The following is a 21492-nucleotide window of genomic DNA, read 5'->3' as shown; positions in this document are numbered from 1 at the left end:
ATATTAAAGAGTATTTAGGAGCCACATCCCATGGCTGTTTTCCCTGCTCTGCAATTTCTCTGCTATTTCTTCACATGTTCTTCTCTTTCGATTGCGACCACCTGACTAATCACAAATTGCTGCCTAATGAAGAGTACTGGCATTACAACACTTAATTAGAATTAAGAGGCAGATTTACTTTTAAAACCTGACAGACCAATATGCCCCAGAGCCAATCTCAGCAGTGCAGAACTAGCCCCAAACTTCCATGTCCTGAATTCTTAATTAAAAGTTTGTCAAAACTTCCTATTTTAAGGGGGGAGCCTTCCTCTCCAGCATCCATTAACCTCAAAACAAGTGAGTTAAATTGTTTTTCATCAGCTCTATACTTCATAAACAGCTTGATAAAAATAAACTTAAAGAAAGTGCAACGCTTATCTTCCCTTTCCACTCAACAGCCTTCAGAACTACTGAATAAAGGTGGCTCTCACAATCGCTCCTGTCCAGCACACAATGTGCAGCACCAAAGGAATTTCAGCTACAGAAGCAGCCTTCTGTAGGGCCACCCAGCAGGAAAGAATTATATTACACACACACAAAAAAGGCTCTTCTTTCTTCCTCCACTAAGGGGCTATGGTCAGAGATCAATGTGAGAAGCCATCTATTGAAGTTAGATCCAAATTATTCCCTTACATAAACCTCGTACCTGTAGAGCAGAGCACACACCCAGACCCCGGGAGCAGCTCCTCAGCCTTGTCTGAAGAACAGCGAGCACACGAGACCTCGTGGCTGCAGGCTGCTCCCAGCCTTTTCTTCCACCCTGACTTCTCTGCATCTCCCTTCTCCCTACACCCCACGCGTCGCCAGTTACAGAAATTCACTAGCAGGTCTCACTCTCCTGTCTGCAGAATCAGACAGGATCTTTCTTCTAATATTATCTTATGAAAAGCAATTCCTAGATATCACCTCATATAGAACTTAATTGGCTTATTCTGAAACTTTTTTTTTTTCTTTCCCGAGTTATGTCATCGGATTTGGATTCCAGCCCACTAAACCTCTCATCCAGAATGCAACAAAATACAGCCAGCTGATTCTTTACCCTAATGATCTTCTGTTTAATTTAAAGCCTTTATATTGTTCTGACTACTTCTCTTGGGGGAAAAAAACCCAACGTCTTGGCTAAAATAATTTTGAACTGAGCACTGGGCAATTTTCCATCTATTACGAATGTGAAAAACATCACATGCACTAAAACCTCTTTTCTGTCTTGTTTTAGCCGAGCATCCTAAGGAAATCAGGACATGCCATGACGCTGTTTTTCCATCTGCTGAAGACCAGGAAATTTTGGAACAATTTCTTAAAGTAAATGAAATTTGACAGAAGGGTTGATCCCTTAAAGATTCGAATGTCTACTTCAACTACAAGCTGAGCACTGGAGAAAGTCACAAACAATCGTCACCACTGAGAGAAAGTTACCCCTCTGCCACATTCACTGGCTGCACATGGGCGGGTCAAACATCAATGCCCAGAAGAGGACAAATGCTACAAGTATGAACAACCCTGCTGGGCTTTCCTGCAATTTATCTAGAGCATCCTTCAAAAAAGCTGTGCGAATGGTGTCATATATATGTATGCTGTAATCTAGTTAAAAAAAAAAATGGCTTACGGATGGTATTAATACAAAAAGCCTTGAGTTGGTGTATCTCAAGGGGCAGGAAACTAAAGCCCAAGGAACTTTTGAGGTCACAACTGTGTAAAGAGGCTCTATAAAGTGCTGTGTCAAAACCAGGTGAAATGCTATGAACAGCCACTTGTTATTTTCAGAGAGCCCCTTTCTATGTATCAAAACTGAGAAGGGTGGGACTAAAGCATAAAACGCCTTCGAGACTCTGCTTGGAAAGAGGAGGATGAAGAGATGCTGAAAAGCATCCCCACCTCTTTCACTCCTCAGGACTGTGTGCCTGGCGGTGTGTGAGAGACTTAACACATACGTTACCAAATCATACACAAGGATCGAGGGAAATATTTAGGTATATTAAATACTTCCTTCACTAGCAGAAAAGCAGTGAAATCGTTTACCACTTTTGGAATCCATTTAATCTCCCAAAAAAAGAGCCCTTACAGATGAGCTTAACCTTCACTGTTATATCCTGCATCTGCTCCTGCTCGTAACTTCAGCCAGCTTTGGGCCACATATCCAGAATCCTGCCCTTCGTAACACTTTTCACATCGATGCTTCTAGGCTCCTTCCTCTTATATACACATAAATTAATTTTAGAACTTGTCATCTAACTACCTTTCAAACACAGTTAAAGGTGGCTCCTATTTTGCTCACAATTCCCCTTTGTTGAATCAGTGTCCCCTAAGAAATACAATAACTCTCTAGAAAGAATATAAACTCAACATGCATATGAAGTTGTGCCTAATTTAAAGAAAACAGCCAAACAGGTATTTTATGCTGCATGCTCCATTTTGCGGAGAAAACAGGAATTGCTATTGACACTTCTAGGTATTTTTCTCATTTCTTACTGAAACAATCTGAGATTTTTGACTACAATATTCTAGAGCTAAACTCTTCCAGAGTTAAAAAAAGCAACTATAAATACTTTCACAGTTATTAAATACAATACCAGAACCCTATTTCAGTCTCATAATTGAAAGATTAGAAAGCATCAAACTCAATAAAGATTCCCTAGACATCAAAAAACAGTTTATAAAGTAATTTAAAAGTATACATGTGTGCTAGCCTAGTAAATAAATACTAATCTTTCTATATAGTTTCTTCAAACCTCTTGCACCAACGTAACAGACCTACAGGTCACACACACAAGTCATGCTCTTTAGATAACCTTTATCACAAACTCAGATCAACTTATGTCAAACTTACTCCATAACATTTAAAACATAAAGGGCAACAGAGATCTTGCCATAATAAGTGATGTTTATATTTTTCTTAATGTTATAATTTCTGTTTCCGAAAGGGCTACCTTGAACCTTCACTCCAAATCTAGGGCTGTTTGAAGCTCAAGTTAATTTTAAAAAAAAAACAAAAAACAACCCACCCCACCCCCCAAAAAACCCCACCTGCTGCACCCTCTCAGTAGTACAACTGGAAACTGGATCTCTCAAAGTCCAGTCTGCATTGGAAACAGCCATAGGGAAGAAATGGCCTTTGCTCTCACCATTTTAACACTGCTCTGAAGTCTTGAAAAATATCTTTGGGAGACATTAGGTATCAAAAAGAAGCGCTAGACACCGAGAAGAATTGTGGTTTTGCATAGAAATGCATGTGAGGGCATTCTGTACTGACCACAAGCTCATACTTGGCCCAGCTGGCACAGAAAAAATATTTTCAGAGATAGCTGTAATACCTTCTATTCACAAGCAAAGGGAAGCTGAAAGCTGGCTATATCCCTAATCAACTCCACCAGTACCTCCGGCTGCCAGCTACACAGAGCTACCATTGCCAGTGGATACTGACTATAGCTGCCTTCTGGATGAATGTCCCAAATCACAGGACCAGCATTTGAAAAAGTACAGCCAGAGTTCAACTAGAAATCATGCAACATATTTGCAATGATAAAGAGAATTAATCAAAGTATGTTTGAGTTTATTATCTACATTCAAACGCACAACCTCCCAGCTTTCCAGTGTGAGATATTTCAGCCTGTGTTTTAGCACAATATGCCTGACTCTAAGATACTTACACAACTGTAGCTACTATAAGAAGTGCTTATAAGACTTTTAAATTTTTATCTTCCTTAGCTTGTGGGTGACTTGATTTCACATGGAATAAAGTTAATTTTCTTCCTAGTAGCTGTTATAGCGCGCTGTGTTTGGATTCAGGATAATGAATAATGTTGATAACACACCAGTAATGTAGTTGTGGCTGAGCAGTGCTTACACTAAGTCAAGGACTTTCCAGCTCTTCATGCTGCCAGCGCAGGGGCTGGTGGTGCACAAGAAGCTGGGAGGGCACACAGCAAGAATAGCTGACCCAGCCAAGCCAAAGGGGTATTCCAAACCATGGGATGTCACACCCAGTATACACACTGGGAAGAGCTGGCTCGGGGATTGGCTGGACATCAGTCAGTGGGTAGTGAGCAATTGTATTCTGCATCATTCATTTTGTATATGCTATTATTAGTAGTATTTTTTTCCCTTTCTTTTCTGCCCTATTAAACTGTCTTTATCTCAACCCACAAGTGTTTTTGTGGTGGTTTGTTTGGTTTTTTTTTTCCAGTTCTCTCCCCCATCCCATTGCAGGGGGGAGTGAGCAAATGGCTGTGTGATGCTTAATTACCAGCTGGGGTTAAACCACAACAGCAGGACATATGTTTGCTCTGACCATGAATGAAATAAAACTGTTTAAAGTGTGACTACAAAAATAAAGCTCTTACTTTTCAGCAGCTTACCCTAAAATTATCCTAAAACTGCTCTACTCTTTCTTTTGCAGACATTGATTTCAGTAGAGAATGTAAAGACAGTGAATTCACTTTAACTCATGGTGGTTTGTGTCCTCAAATCACCAGTGCACCAGTCCTAGAGCAAGTCACAATCTGCATTTTGTCTTTTTAAATGTTTCCAGTAGGAGACATAAAATATTTGGCATGGAATCAACTGCTGCAAGGTAAAGCTTGATGGAGGCAACTCCACCTGGCTCATAAACAGCCAGCCTGCTCAAAGAGCACATCAATCTTTCTGACTACAAAAGAAAAATGGGTCACAAACCTATGGGACAAACCACAGATTCCTGAAACCCTTCCACTACTCATCAGCCTTGAAGCTACACTTGCAACATGATCCTTCCACCAAAATGCAGAAATATGAGGAATATGGATCCCATCTAATTCCTAGAAGGCTCTGTGAGTTGCCTTTAAGGATTTGTGTTTCCAACCATTAGGAAAGCACGCTGGTTTGGGATCAACAGCTCCAGTGACAGGGTACGGTGTGGCACACTCACAACCTAAGAGAGGAATGAGCAATGTGCTGTGTAAGGTTGAACCCCACAACAGTAACTGAACCTGGAGGTTTAGAGGAGCCGGTACCTTCATTTTATTGATTGTATGTGTAAGAGTGTCAAGCAACTGGATAATTTTACTGTTCCCTACAAAATAATTCCAAATCTTACAGCTGTAAAATTGCCTCACCTCCAGTCTGCATTTACATGAATAGTCTAAAATGTATATGTATTAATCACACTCTCCTCAGGCAAAACTCCCATTGCCGATTTGACCAAAGCAGTATGTAAGGCTGTCTTTTTGAAACTCAGTGATTTAAGAAGCTGAGATAGAAAAGTTCCTAACCCACTGACTGGAAAAGTTCCTAACCCATTGACTGAGCTATTTAACTTTTAGCTATACATTGTTCTCTCATGAACTGCGCATCACCAGAAGTGCACTCTCCACCTGCCCCTCTCAGTAAGTCAGAGTCCTACAGTTTGACTACAGGCAGATCTGGGAAAAAACACAATTGAACTAAAATGGATTTTTGTTACTCCATGTACTAAGGCTGGAAGACAGGTGCATTTCCACATTAACTTGAAAACAAGTATTTTAGTTTTCCAAACTAAATTGCTTCTTTTAGATTCCAAAAGCTTCAGTTTCTAAAACAAAGAATGATCACGATCTAGCCTTGGGTTACTCTTACAGGAGAAAGAAAAACCTAGATGCACCACTGGACATGGTGTTGTCTTACTAGAAACAATGCATCAATGAGGATTTAAGACCTTGTTCTGATATATCAGAAAGAACTTTCAATAAATTGAAATCATTTCTCCGAGAAACTAAACAGAGTCTGCAAATTCATTCTATACGAGTAATCCATTACAGAGCACAACGCGCAGGCTGCCTCCACGGACAACTGTTCTTAGAGACCACAGGGCATGCAGGACTTGAGCTGGAAGCGCAGACAAGAAACGGAGCACATCACTGTTGATATTCTACCCTCAAAGAATCTTCAGCTTCCATAAACGTAGAGCTTTGCTGTCAAGCTCTGGTAGAACATAGTATTGGATGTTAAAATAACACTGCTTTGATTACCTTACTTCTCTTCACTCCTCGCTTGGATTCCAACAGGATTTCAGTGTCTGCTGTGTCAATAGAGCTGTGTGAATAACAGATTTCTGTTTGGGCACTGAACGGCAAAAAAAAAAGAAAAAGGAAAAGGAAGAAAAAAACTCTTAACTCTGTTTTAAGTAGACTAAATGGAGACTGGGGGGGATATTGGAAAAAAGTAATTCCAAAAGAAGGCAAAATGTTTGTTTAATCTAAAAGAAATATTTTGCTTTTACATCAACAACGTCTTTTAAAAATATTTTGATTTTTTATTTTTGTTTAAGATTCGGCCCAGTTCGTTTACAAAAGAAAAAGCAAACATTAATCACTTCACCTAAAACTGTAGAAAAAAAACATTTTGACACTGAAGTATTATTCTCCAGTTTTACAGATAAAACTGTCAGATGGAAAAGAAATTTGGGAATAAATGTATTTCAACCCAAACATACTTTTTTCAGAGAACTTATTAATACTATTAAAAAAAAACCCATCCTTTCTTCTTGGCAAATGCCACGTTCTAGATACTGCCTGCCTGGAAGCAAAGAGATCACACAGAAAAATAAACCGAAACTTGTGCTGAAGTGGCTCTTTACGAGCACTGCCAAAACACCAGCAGTATTAGTAGTACGAATTTTTTCTGCTTGAAAGCAAAAGAAGCAACTGGCCTAAAAGTCTGTGAACACCCTTACTCTGTAGGGTTTTTTCTATTCACCACACCCTGCAAATATGTCCTGGGGTTTCAGTGGGTTTTGTTGTTGCTTTTTGTGGGGCAGAGAAGGAGGGACTTGGGGGTGGGGCTTGTTAATGTTAGTACCAGGAAAAAAAGGAAAATAGAAAAAAAAAATTACACTGGCATAACACTGCTGAAATGATGACAATTTTTATTTATTTTTTTTACCCCACAGCAATTTATTTTCCTGCCTGCGCTTTGCTGCCGCTCGTGCAGCCCCATGTCCGGCAGCGCTGCAGCTCCGTGAGGAACAAGTGCTGCCTCCCCAGCTCGGATAATTCTCACAGCTTGAAGCCAAGAGCTTACTCCACTGGGAAAATCAGCCTGAATCCCACAAAATCACATGACCTTTGGATTAAACCTTGCTGCCGATCTGATAACTTCCAATTAAAACAATTAAGCCTTTGGGTATAAATTATTTCGTATTGCTGATTATTTAGACACTACACTGTTCACTACCACAGAAAAATCATCTTTGTTACTGTTAGCTCTTCTGGTAAGAATCAAAACAAGCAGAAGCAAATTAATAAATGATGACATGGGAATTACAACAAAATAGATTGACAACTTGCGGGTATGACTCTGAAGAATAACATTTTACAATTTATCAAAAGCATTGCTAATAGGTGAGATTTAGTTTACAGTGTTGTCAGAAACATTTATAAAATGCTTAAAAAATGAACTGTTACATTTATGAGTCATACTTGTTATTTCATGAATTTACTGTTGCAGTTCCTTTTTACATATGTTCTCAGGATGTACTCCTCACCATAATAAGCACTCTGTTCACAAGCTACATGAACATAACGTGCAATTTAGTTCCACGGCTGTCTTGTTTCAATCTATTTTTCTGCTATTAATACAGCCTAAAACAGATATGGAAAATAACAATAAAAAGCGAACCATAGAATGTTTGGGGTTGGAAGGGACCTTGAAAGATCATCCAGTCCAGCCCCTGCCAGAGCACGATCACCCAGAGCAGGTCACACAGGAACGCATCCAGGGGGGTTTGAATCTCCCCAGAGAAGGAGACTCCACACCCTCCCTGGGCAGCCTCAAGGCTCCAGCACCCTCACAGTGAAAAAGTTTTTCAGAATGTTTTTTTGGAACCTCCTGTGCTCCAGCTTGCCCCTATTGGCCCTTGTCCTGTCACTGGACATCGCTGAAAAGAGCCTGGCTCCATCCTCCTGACACTCACCTTTTACACATTTCTAAATAGTCTCCTCCAAGCTAAAGAGACCCAGCTCCTTCAGCCTCTCCTCATCAGGGAGATGTTCCACTCCCTTCAGCATCTCTGTGGCTGCGCTGGACTCTCTCCAGCTGTTCCCTGTCTCTCTTGAGCTGAGGGGCCCAGAACTGGACACAAAATTCCAGATGTGGCCTCACCAGTGCAGAGCAGAGGGGCAGGAGAACCTCCCTCGACCTACTAGCCACCCTCCTTCTAATACACCCCAGGATGCCATTGGCCTTCTTGGCCACATTGCTGGCTCATGGCCATCCTGCTCTCCACCAGGACCCTCAGGTCTCCAGCAGGTCAGTCCCCAACCCATAGTGGTACTTGGGGTTGTTCTTTCCCAGGCGCAAGACTCTGCACTTGCCCTTGTTGTATTTCATAAAATTTCTCCCCACCCAACTCTCCAGCCTGTCCAGGTCTCCCTGAAGGGCAGCACAGCCTGCTGGGGTGTCAGCCTCTCCTCCCAGTTTTGTGCCATCAGCAAACTTGCTGACAGTGCTCTCTGTTCCCTCAGCCAGGTCATGGATGAATATATTGGATAGTCCTGGTCCCAGCACCAACCCCTGAGGGACTCCAGGAGACACAGGCCTCCAGCTAGACTCTGTCCCATGATCACACCTCTCTGACTTCTCCCCTTCAACCAGCTCACAACCCACCTCACTACCCAACCATCCAGATCATACTTCCTCAGTTTAGCTTCAAGGATGCTCTGACACTTATATGTTAAATCCAGTTGTATTTCTTAGCATCTAAATCACAAGACTGGGAAAATACCCAACTCCTGTGGGAACTGAACTTCCACCTGCTGACCCTGAGCCAAGTCCTGCTGTCTAACGTTATCTCCCGGTTTCTGCACACCAAATTCCCTTTATCTCACTAAACTCTATGTGCTCATGCCGATCACAAAGACATAAGAAGCAGAGAACACAAAAGATGATTTTAGTTACTGTCTTCAAGAAAATGAAATGCAGTATCTTTTGGCTACTGTGCCACTGCATTTTTAAACTAGAGAGTTTTGACCATGATCATGATTTTGTATCTACTGACCAGCAACATTTAAGGAGAACATTTGAACTGGAAAGTTTTCAGAGTTATTTTCATCTCATCAATGCACAGTAATGTTTGTCAGTTCTGATCAAGACTGCCCAAATTCAAATATCAAATACTTGCAACTGTCTGATCAAGAATTCATTACGAACAAGAGATTATTCAATTCCTCATTGAACAACCTAAAACCACAACTCTGAGAAAAATCACACATAATTCTTGGGTTGTCTGTGAATATATAAAAAATGAACTTTTAAATAAATTCTTTGATCTGAATTATAGATCCATGTGTCCAATGATACAACTACACAATCCAATTTTCAGTATAATCCATTTTCCTGTATCACTCTTTCTTACTTGATACTATTCTTGCACACTTCCCCAAAAGCATCCATTGTCCTTCACTAGCTAAATAAAAAACACTGCTGAAAAGTTTTGTTTGGAAGAAGCATGCAACACAGATCTTTTCCCATTCTATGCAGAACACTAATTAATTTCATTTGATTTATTACACTGCTCTCTTCTAAAGCTACAGAAGAGGCACACTCAAGGGACAAGGACCAGACCTAAGAGTTTCTCACAAGCATTATATGCATGTTCAATAACTTATTAACAGAGATTAGAGACACTACTAGATGGGAGCAGGCAGACACCTAACAATGACAAAGTAATGTCATTATTACGGTCTTCTCATTCTTTTTCATCTAGGTTAACTGCTGCAAATCACAAATTACAGACTTAGCCACTCTGTGAAAAAATGCTGTACACCCTATGGTGCCTTCGTTATGGATCCCCCTACATTAACGACTTAAGAAACAAAAAGGTAAGAAACAAAGAGTATCCTTAGACCAAGTGCACGTAGGAGTGATACATCACTGAAATTCATCCAAGCCCTTACAAAGAAATACTGTTTTTACAGAGAAGTCTTCAGAGAAACTCTGCAAACCAGACTTAGACCCACGTGTGACTTGTTCCTCAGTTGCTCCAAGCTCCAGCTCCAGCCAACAGCAGCTTGAGCGGCAGTTCGTTACCTGGGTCAGTACTATAAAATCTTCGCAGCAGGAAGGTTTCTAAAATCAAAAGAAAGGACACTACAAAGGGCTCCAAAGGTGAAGTTTCAGTTGGAGAATGAGGTTAGTTAGCCACTGCTTCCCGCTCATCTCCCAGTGAAGCTCCTCCTAAGCCTCTCTCACAGCATGGGCTGGCACCATGAGCGTGCAAGAGAGGTGGCACAGGAGAAAGACACTGAGGTGACCGGAAGTGACACAGAGAAGGGCTAATGCCCTGGTAACTTCACTCACCATCTGAGATGCACCTCCAAGCTCCATCTTGCTGGAGGGAAGTTCAGGCCAACACAATCCCACAGGCTCTGCAGCCCACGTGAACTGTTGTTAAGATGATGATGCACTGGATTTTGTCATTTAACGGGGTCCAAAAAAATGTGGGTTTTTATCCCTTTAGGCAGTCAGTGGGAATACTGAGCAACAATGCCAGGCATGGATGACAGAATGACAGGATGAAACACTGGTTTTTTAGAGCATGGAGCTGAATTCTACAGAAGATGCTTACGTAAATGAAAATATGAGCACATAATGCAGCTACCCTAAATGCTTTCAGCAAGAGCAGTTACTTGCATAGAATTTTGAATTGTCAAATGCTATGCATTAGTATAGGCCTTACACTGTTTTACCTGTAACTGCTACATTTCACAGTTCTAAATGACTCCCCCCTTGCCTCCCACAACTGACCAACTATTCCAGGCAAAACACTTTATGAACTTTGCCGCTTCCTCCAGCATTTATCCAAGAAAATACACTACTTATTGCAATGGAAATCTTGTTAAGGGAACATTAAAAAAGGAAAAAAGGTTGTAAACAACTAATATTATAATCTAACACAACTATAATCTAACACAACTAATATTATAATATAATTGCATATTGTAAACAACTAATATCACTGGATTGACAGAAGAAGCAGCAAATTGCCTGTTTTCTTTCTCAACTTTGATTTTAAGGACTCCACCAATCCTATTCTGGTGGATCAAAAATTCCAAAAAGTTTAAAAACTAGTATGTACCACTGCTCCTCATCTGTCTAGTGATCTAGATATTTCTTTGTGAAACCTTCTCAGTCAGAACTGGACAACGATCACATCTAGTGATGACGTTTGCCCCACTGTTTTGGGGTGGGAAGAATGTCCCATTTTTTTTTCTTTGTAACAAGAACATGTACGGAGTAATTGAAGTGAAAAAGGGTACTGAGAGACCTCCAGTATCTTGTTGAACAATTAAGTGAGGAAGAGACACTTCCAAGGCATGGCTGCTTAAGGATCCCAGCCACAGAGAACAGTTTGATCCGAGATCAGCGAGTATCCACCATGTTACGTGTTCTCCTTCTGAGTCACAACTTGGAGCTCAAATATGGATGTTGACACAGTTTTAATAGTGTGAAGTTCATGGTGCTCCTTAGCTATACAAAACTCCATCTGTACACATCACTGCAGGATCAGACCCACAGTCACAATCAAAAATCAGAGAGACCACCGAGACCAAATTCAGAGACAGTTCTCTGCTACACATTATATTCTAGCTATGTTGTTTTATAACGAAGATTTATTTTTTTCCCTCCATTTTCACAAACTTACAAGAAAATCACATATGTTTTTAATGTATCTGAGGAGAATCTGTGTTTGTCAATCCAAGCAGCCGTCATTTTATTGTCAGATTCTAATGTCTCATAAATGACACACTATTTTTAACCACTTGCCAATTACCCCCTCGTGTTACTACTTGAAATTGTTTCCTGTGATTACTCTGAGCACTATGTAGAAGAAAAATTCTCAATTTCAAATATAACATCAGGCTCTAAAGTTCCACGGTTTTGCCATTTTTGAGATGATAGCACAGTCTTACTGTGACTAAGGACTGCAAAATCGTGGTCCACGTAATTGAATCTAAAGATCTGACAACACTGACCTTATCAAGAAATGAAACTTTTGGCTGAGGTTCAAACCATGCAGGAGAAATAAGCTCTTGCTGGTTGTTTGTAAACGTCATATGAAAATGTACTTACTCATTATTAACAACTTGTAAACTGAACACACTGCAGGTCTCTAACTGCTGCCAAGTAAAGTATTCCTTAGTACAATCATTTCATTTGCATCTAATTCTTGGCTTAATTTTGGCAGCACAACCAAGCATCCCTTCTCGTGACTGTAGGAAGGTTACTCTAACAAGTTAAACATTTAGACGGTGTAATAAAAAGTGAAGATAGAAGAAACGGTGGAGGCCAGGTTAATTGTGTGAATGCCCATAGTGCTGCTGGCCTCAGTGACAGCCTAACGTTAGTACAAGATGTGCAACAAAAAAAAAAAAAGGATTCTAGGGAGAACGAGGCCATTGGTATCCTATTTTTGTTGTGACAATGCCAGCCATGACAACATGTGACCTGGACCGGTGAGCCATCTCCTTTGGGATAAAATAAAACAGAAGGCTCCAAGCAAAATCCCAGGTAATGTGAGCACTAGGCTTCCATGAGCATCACAGTCAACTCAAAAACCAGAAAGTTTCATAAAAATGCAGCAAGGAGTTATTGCAAATAATCCCAATTGCTCTGCGGGAGGGTATCATTTTAAAAGAAGGCACAAGAAACCATGGGGCTTTTAAGATGCTACCTTACGTACCTTTCTTGTTCTTGCACACAGCTGTCAGGATGCGGTCTCCAGGTCCACATTTTCCATGGCGAGTCACACATATTCCTTCCGAAACAATCCACTCGTAACACATAGGGTCTTCACAAGGAATAGATTCAATTAAATGTGGACAACCTGCCAGGGCGCCTACAGGATCTACGACCACTTGCCTTTGCCTCATTTTAAAGCCTGGAAAAAGAAAAACTGAATTAACTGGACAGCTGCAAATAATATTTAAGCCAATAATCTAGTAGCAAGAGGACTGTATAGGGCATGTGAAACTGGGAAATATCAAAAACCCCAAAACCAAACAAATAAAAAACCCCAAAAAAACAAACCCAAGAGTGCAACAGTTAGAAGCTGAATTGATTGGGACAGTACCGGGCTATATGTGCCCACATTCCAGCATGTAAAATCTAAGAGTGTGTAAAAAATTCCAACCACCCACATTTTTCATATTTCTTTCTCCCTTTCATCAACATTAAATAGAAAAACACATGTTCAAGTATAGGAACTTGCCACTGACGGACATATTAATGTAATAACAACATTAAAGTAAAAAGAGAGAAATAGTTAAGGAACTGGAAGATATAAAGGACATTTGTATTCTGCCTGGGAATCCAGTAATGAAAAGGCTTGTTTTGAGATACAGCAGACCAGTTTACCAATAAATTAGTATTCTGCCTTATAAAGGTATAAGGATTTCTGATACATAATGCATACCAACCTCTTTGAAATGACATCCTACTAACTTGGAAGATTCAAATGTAAAGTGAAATAAAAACGTTACAGAAATAATGAAAGAACTGATTATATAATGTACCTCCTTCTGAATAAAACCAAAAGCCATATTGCTAAATAAAATGCAGAACTAATACGCAAGTTTTGTTATGCAAACGACACAGAATCTCAAGAAAGGCAGAAAAAAATATATGGTGGTCTTTCCCACGTCAGAGTCAGGCAAGGGGCAAATATACAGCATTTGTGGATGCCACATGGAAATGTCTTGGCCATGAAACAGAAAATGAAAAATAAAACATTCCAGAGAATATAACAGACCAAACTTGCACCATTCTGAAAAAGCAAAAAGAAATAATTCAGAACAATTTAAAAATTAAACGGTTTTGCAAATCTTTAACCATATGTCTTTTATTATTTCTGTTTTAATTTGAAAAAATTTTGATCAGTCAAATCACTTCAGAGACTTCCAATGTGTGATTTCCAAATAGTAATATTTACTCCCTGATATGAACTCCAACAGTCATTTCTTCAGCTTAGAGCCTCAGGAAAGGTTCTGCCATAAACCTCAGAGTGTTGCAGCAACAACCTCACATGTTGGTCAATCAAGATCCAGGGAGGTCAAATCATATTGGCATACACTTCTTCCAGGAATTTAAACCAACCCCAGAACAATGAGAACAATCTCTCGGGTCAGCCCAACTCCAGGATGGCAGGTTTGGGGATACACCTCAGCCCTGGCTCCTTCACCCAAGCATCGCCCTCAAATCCAGGCAATGCAGCGGGACTTCCGAGGGGGTCACAGAGGGACTGCTTGGCACTGAGGAGTGCTGCAGCTCCTAACCCAACAAATCCTCCTTTTCTAAAAGTTCAAGGCAGGATAAAAGGATCTGAATCAGCCTAAGATTTTTTTATTTATTTTTCTCTCAAGAATAACATCAAAAAGCTTTTAAAGGTTGTGCTCCATTCCTGCACGCATATCTAAGATCTTCATCCTATGTCAGATTAATTAAAAAAAAAAAAAATACATTAAGCTCCCAGTGTAGAATTGGACGCCAATGCTTTTGCAATCTTACTGGATCTTTAGATCCCTCAATGCTGCAAAAGCCGTATCTAAGAGCAAGCCATCACCTCTCCTTCCGTGGCGGTCCTGGCAGTTCTCAGGAAGGCAGGGACCCCATGCCGACCAGGCAGACACCACACACTCGGTGGGGCACAGCAGGTTGCACAGCTGGGAAGCCGAGGGAGCAGGACCTGGGCAGAGCTTCCCATCGACCGGTCTAGTAACTGAGAGGAAACAAAAAAAAACAAAAAGAACAGAAAAAAAAAAGAAAAATAGAGCTGTAACTTTGTCCTGACCAATGTACAGAATTCCAGGGTTTACTGCTGGCCTTCATTTTCCAGAATGCACCAAAATCCTGCGGTTTTATAGGGTCTTATCTCCCAGAGCAAAGCAGTTAATCCTGTGTTCAGCAAGGCACTTAAAGTTTTATCTAAATCATCCATATTCAGCAGGCCAATTAAGATTATGCTTAAGGGTAAATGGGCGCTTTAAAACTAATGCTAAATTTCTACAACATTGGAACAACAAACTGGAATCCAACACCACCACCACCACCATCCCCCCCTTTTATGGCCAAGGAGACCTCTTTACACGGTACTGAAGAGAACGATGTGTAAGCAGAAAATCCAACAAGCTCTCGCTGCCGTTGGGAGCCAGGCAGAGGCAGGTGGCAAAAGCCTGAGCACCGGCAAATCTCCCCACACCCATCCGCTGCAGGGACACTGCCACCTCCAGATCCAGACCATTTGAGTTTGATTAATCTACTTTCAAAAAAATTGAACAGAGTGCCTGTTTGGTGGGTTTTTTGTTGTTTTGTTTTTGTTTTTTTTTTTTACACAGACATGCAGAAAGTATCTTTCCCACCTGGGAGACATCTACCCAAGTTGTTACTCTCAAGGCAGGCACGGATCTCCCAACCTCTTCACCCAAGAGATGAGCTGACCCTAAACTCTGCCAAGAACCAGTTTAGTTAAAAATGACAATAAATATGGAAAGTTGATTCCCTTTATATTTTCATTTATCATAAGAGAATTCTAGTTTCAATTAATTTGTTTCGTCTTTTTATTTGGGGCAGAAGGAGGAAGGAAAAGAAGGGGAAAGACACTTAAATCTAGCTTCTGAGCCACTGTATGATATTGCATTTTAATTACATTATGGGTGAATTTGGCCGTCTCTTTAGATAAATCAGTATCAAAGCAGGCTTTGAAAAGGCAAAGGCTTGTTTGAGTTTATTCTGCCATGGTATTACCAAGAAATCATTAATTTTTATAGCTACTGAGTTTGCTTTATCCTCATTTTCATTTTTAATGTCTATTTTTCTTTTCTGCCATGCATGGAATTGACTTGAAAAGAATTTATAAAAATATACCAAACATACAAGTAATCTTTTCTCTTTTTTTTCTGATATTTTGCCATTTTCTTTAAAATTAATCATCTGAAGAAAAAACCACAACTTCTTTTTTTGAAGACAAGACTTTAGTGCTCAAAAACCCAATAAATTTTGATTTGTGCATCCCGAAGCTGAGACTTCAGACCAATATCAGTTGCTTATGATTCCAGCTCATCATAATAACAGGATTAAATGACAGATGCGATTTAATTTGAAGCTGAAAGATAATATGTTAGTAAAAAAGACCATTTTCTGAATGATTTCTGAGACACTGGAAGGCCTTTGACATGTTCATTTAGAGATTACAACAAGGTGGCATAAATCCAATTCACCTGAATGTTAATAAAAACAGACCTTTTCTAGAGACCTCGCAAGCAAAGTGACAGACAGAACGAGATAAATATTGGAGTTTTAAGGATAAGAGCATTTATTTGAGCAAGAAGTCTCATGCATGGCTTAAGCTGCCTTTCAGCATGAAGCTTTGCAAAACTGTATCATTTTTTTAGAGCTCACTTGAAAACATCAAATGAAATAAAATTGAGGGCAGATGCTTGACCCAAGGAATATAGTTCGGTCCTACTTCACTCTAACTCAAGGTGTCATTATTAGCAATTCATTTTTAGATTGTTTCTGTATTGCAATTTAACTATTTAGACACAGAAGCCACTAGATAAAGCAGGTTCGTTCTCCTGCCTTGAAAACTGACCAGCTACAACCAGTGGTGCCGAGGATATTTCAAATTGATTTGGGATAAAAGAAAAACAAGAAAAATTAGAATCACAGAACTGTTTGGGTTGGAAAGGACCTTAAAGAACGTCTCATTCCAATTCCCCTGCCATGGGCAGGGACACTTCCCAATAGGGCAAGCTGCTTAAAGTCCTGTTCAGTCTGGTCTTGGATACTTCCAGGGATTTGATCACAAAAAGTTAAAGGGGGAGGTTTTTGCCTGTAGGCTGAGCCTACCAGCCATCCCAGACTCATGGAAGAGTCCTTCCTGCTCCAGATTAAATCTCTGCCTTCCCCTCCCTGCCAACCACCTTCCTCCCTCAGGCTGATGCCTTATTTAATTCTTGCAGTGGGAGCTCTTTTCCCAGGACCAACACCCTACTTGTCACTGCAGTAAGATTGCTTGTTTCCTCACTTCCTTAGGTAATTCTATGTATTCTGTAAAATGTAAATCAGAAAAAACACATAACTATTCTAGTCAAATATCCAAATACATTCTACATCTGTATCAGCTTATATTCACTCTGCACTGACTACAATCCTCTAGTGAAAGTCTTCAGGAAAAAAGACAATAACAAAAAGAAACAAGCTGCATTAATAAATGCATAGACAATACCATCCTTTTCCAAAATCAGGCAGGTATAAAGATCCACCATCTCCAGCACAATAGTCAGACTGACTGGATGGACCCACAGGGTCCTCTATAAAAAGAGTTTCATCCCTTCATCAGCCCTTTGATTGACAACTCCAATTTCCATCAGTTTTACTTAAAAGCTTGATCTGATTTTCTGTTGCTATTCTTTCGTACTCTAATAAATAAATTTTTTTTAATTAATTATAAAGTGTCAGGTTTTTTTTCCGTGAACCTTCTAAATGCCAAAATTCTCACACACTGCAGCCTCCAAAAAGGCACAGATAGCCTGGCTGGGGATGCCCTGCTCAAGAAAAACTACTCCCTCATTATACCTAAGATAAATGAACACAGCTGCTAGGACTGTCCACATAGCAGACAGCCTTCTGATTTTACTTAAAGACTGATTCTGTCATGGCACTTTCCACATTCATACAGAAAAGGTGCTGGTGTAATTATTTTAATTGGAAAAATATTACCCACTTTTTGAGGTGAAGAGGCGAGGCAGAAGGCAGGGAAGGGAAGAGTGGGAGGGGGCAGCGGGATCTCTGACTGAAGTTGCAGCTTACCTACTACACTTGTTCGTACCTTTTAAAATCCTGCATTCTTCCCAATTCACAGAACAAACTCAAAAAAAGCAATCAAGCACTAATCTGGAAGCCTTTGAAATATTGCACATTTCTGTAGCTGTTATATTGAATCTATCCCTTACAAACGCGACTACAGCTGTTTCCATCACCAATGTCTGCCTCAAGTTTGAATTTTACTATTTACTGTTATTTTCAGGTTATTGCTACCAGCAGGAGATAATAAATTGGGTTCCAAAGTATCTTGTTTCCCTATATATTTTTACTTAGGTAGTGATTTGGAGGAAGAGTGGAAGAGGAAAACAGCTCTGATATGATTATTTCCATAATGTAATTTTAAGCTAATAAATAAATTATCTGTGAATATAGTCTTTTGGACACATACTTGCAGGCATACATACCAACACCATGGTAAAAAGCAAGGATGACCAGAGAGAGGGAGAACTGTACAGATGGCATTTCGGTCACAGTGATTCCTTTCAAATTAAGTTTTTCAACCCCTCAGGAGGTAAATAACTTTTTTTTTCCTGGACCTTAACTTTATTTCACTTTTACAACGAAAAAAACATTTCTGACAGTAACACCAAAATGAGACATTTCTAAATATCACTAACATATCCAGAATACAGGCAAAGAATATTAGGACCGTCTCTTACATACTGGTGCAGCCGTATTTTAGCTAATATTCAATTCTCAACACAATAAATCCATACGTGTATCTTTTGGCAAAACTAAGCCGAATTAATGATTGCCAGGGTACAATGAAGGGATGGCACATTTTTGTGCAAGTTCTTACTGCTTTTGCCATGACTCATAAACCAAAAACATTTGGATCAATACAAAGGGAAATTACTTGAGAAAATCACAAAGGAATGGGCTGTGTTATAAAAACACCTACACGTGTAAAAGGTAATAAGGATAAACCAGCATAACATTTGTAAGTAATTTCTCTAACCTGAAAGACTTGTTTTTACAGCAAAAAAATAAAAGATCAGACAAGGGAGAAGTGGTGAATGTAATTTAACTAGCCTGAAAACCCAGTCAGCCCTAGTCCAGAGCATCCCTCCATTAAAGAAGCCTAATGCACTCCATGCCTGATGGAAAAGGTTCCTTTATGCTTTTAAGAAGAATCAATTATTTTTGAAGCCACAAGGCACAAAGTTGAAGCCCTCTTCCTCAATTACAATCTATTTAAACAGACAAGAAACAAAGTATGAATAGAAGGCTAATCACAGCATGAAAGAGGGTTAATAGTGGCTTGCCAAGAGCAACAATGATTTAATGTATTACAGAACAATAAAGATCCTGGCAATTTTAGTAAAGTGACACAGACTATTAGCACGCCACGGAGCAAGAAGTTTCTCTGTGTCCCTATCCTCTGCTGTACAATGAGACCCCAACTGGGGTATTGTGCTGTCTCACTACAGCAGAATCCATAGAGATTATCCACAGAAACCACAGATCTGGCAAAAATTCAGAGTGAACATGGGGCTTCCCACCAGCAGTCACACAACCGAGCACACTAGGGGTGACAAGACGTTAAGGGCGTCGAGGAAAATCAGTGGAGGCAACAGGGATGCTGGAATACCAGAGAAGGCAATGATGGGAAGGAAAAAGAGGATTCTCCAGTACATTTGAACCTCACTGGTTGTTGTCTGGAAAAGGCCACCAGATGCTGGAAACTACTGGGACAGACCACAGAGAGGGTGAGAAAAGCCACAAGTTAAACAGGGAAGAACACCCAAAGGTGGGGACATACTTCACAAAAGCCTCATGAGAGCGTGAGCTTTGCCCATCACTAAGTTTAGCATTCATCAAGGAGCAGAAATCTGTTGGGTGACTGTCCTGTCACTGGAGCAGAAAAGCATCACCTCAGATGTGTCTTGATATCCGGATGTGGTGGCCTAGAGCTAAGCCAGTGACACACGAAGCTGGTCCACTCCTGGCATGGCCATGCCAACTCTGGTCTTCGAAGCAGCAGGGCTGCTCCATGCAGAGCTGGCCCAAGTTCACAAGCTCAATTTATCTCAACTGCCTCCTGTTCCAGGACCAAACCAGTCACCACTGGCTTCATTATCTCTCCCCAGTGCCCCAGTTTGTGGTGTAGCCTCCTACATAAAAATCCTTTTATTTTTCCATCTGACTCAACATCATTGTTTGAACACAATGCTGCTCCCTGTCCTCCTAACAATGGGACAAAATGACTCAGAATACACTGTCACAGTTTTGAACAAAATTAATCCAGCTCCAGCAGCAGGAAATAATGACAAAAAAACCCAAATGCAGTTAAAAATCCTAGCTTTCAAAGATAAAACTCTGAGCTAAAACCTAGTATCTCACGTGAACTGACTGGGCAACATAATATTTGCTGCATAGCAAAGCTGAGTATACAAATAAAAGTATTTATAAAGAGATAAATATTTCATGGTCATATCAAATAGCTTGTTTACAGAAAAAGGCATGTTCTTTAGAAGGCACCTTTTAGAAGGCACAATTCTTTCACTGTCAAAATCTTTTTATACAATATTCCCTTCATTTTTACTTTTTTTCCCTAATGTATTCAAACTAAAATTTTTGAAATACGCATTTAAATACTACTGTCAAGCACCGCAAGAATTTGAATAAAATCATTTCCTCTCTTGCTTCTAAAGGGTTTCCCCCGAAGAAGCCAGCTGTTACATATTTATTTTTCCATTATGTGAGCTGGATCTCATAAATTCTGTTTAGCATTTGGTGAGCTTACAGATCAATAACTCGGCATCCCAGCAATATAAATCCGATGCAGACTTCCCTGAATATATTTTACACTTCAGAAGTTATTTCTCATCTCTGCGAGACAGTTCAGTCCCCTCAATGATAAATAACTAGGTGGGGATGAGAGGGATCCTTCGGGCGGGGGGTGTTTCTTCCACCTGAGAACATGGTTTCAGGCCAACTAAGCCCCAGGCTGGATGCTCCTGTTCCCGTACCACGAGCCACAAAGCTTTTTTCAGACCACAGCTGATCATCAGTTCTCTCCCCACTACGGTCCTGGTCAAGTTTTCTCACTACTAATGTAGTCTAACTTATTCCTTTCCAATTTCATAAACCAGAGAAGGACAACAAGATTTAAAACATCAAAGTCCCTAAATTCTAATTACTGCAGAGTAAATCAGCCTTCTCATTCCTGTGGCTTCACCAGCATAAACTTGAAGTAAAAAAAAAAAAATAAGAAAAAAAATAAATCAAACAGCGTGCATTTAATGTAGTGCTCGTACTGCACACAGGGTTCCTGTGCCAACCCCTATGGGCAGCTTATCTCCACCAACAAAGTATTTTCCCAATAAATACGCAGGACAGTAACATAAAGAAAAAAAACCTGCACAACCAACTTAATGTCTTTAAAGACTCAGGCATGGTGGCTCCCAGGAAAGCACCCAAAGGCACGATGGCATGTTCAGAGAGCACCCTTAGGTGGTATTCCTCTCTTCCTGAAAATATTTCCATAGTTTCTTGAACAGATGCCACATGTACCAATCTGAAACGCTAATCCCCCAGAAGACACACACTGCAAGATCATGATTCAGAGCAGAACAAAGAACTCACAGGGATAAAATGTGGCACCCTCATTAGGAAACA

General features: G+C 40.2%; 1 protein-coding gene across 1 annotated transcript in view; it reads right to left on the bottom strand.

The window, feature by feature from the left end:
- LOC104279156 (thrombospondin type-1 domain-containing protein 7B-like) overlaps window positions 1–21492 on the bottom strand; it is a gene marked incomplete at both ends in the record, with an annotated part of 128780 nt that overhangs the window by 84991 nt on the left and 22297 nt on the right. Inside the window, 2 exon segments of the mRNA XM_009876345.1 lie at window positions 12731–12928; window positions 14609–14764. Coding sequence (XP_009874647.1) covers window positions 12731–12928; window positions 14609–14764 — 354 coding nt within the window.

Source organism: Apaloderma vittatum, unplaced genomic scaffold (assembly GCF_000703405.1).
Source record: "Apaloderma vittatum isolate BGI_N311 unplaced genomic scaffold, ASM70340v1 scaffold7779, whole genome shotgun sequence".
NCBI classification, from domain to species: domain Eukaryota; kingdom Metazoa; phylum Chordata; class Aves; order Trogoniformes; family Trogonidae; genus Apaloderma; species Apaloderma vittatum.
Note: the sequence above shows the minus strand (reverse complement) of the source record. Positions and strands in the feature narration are given on the sequence as shown.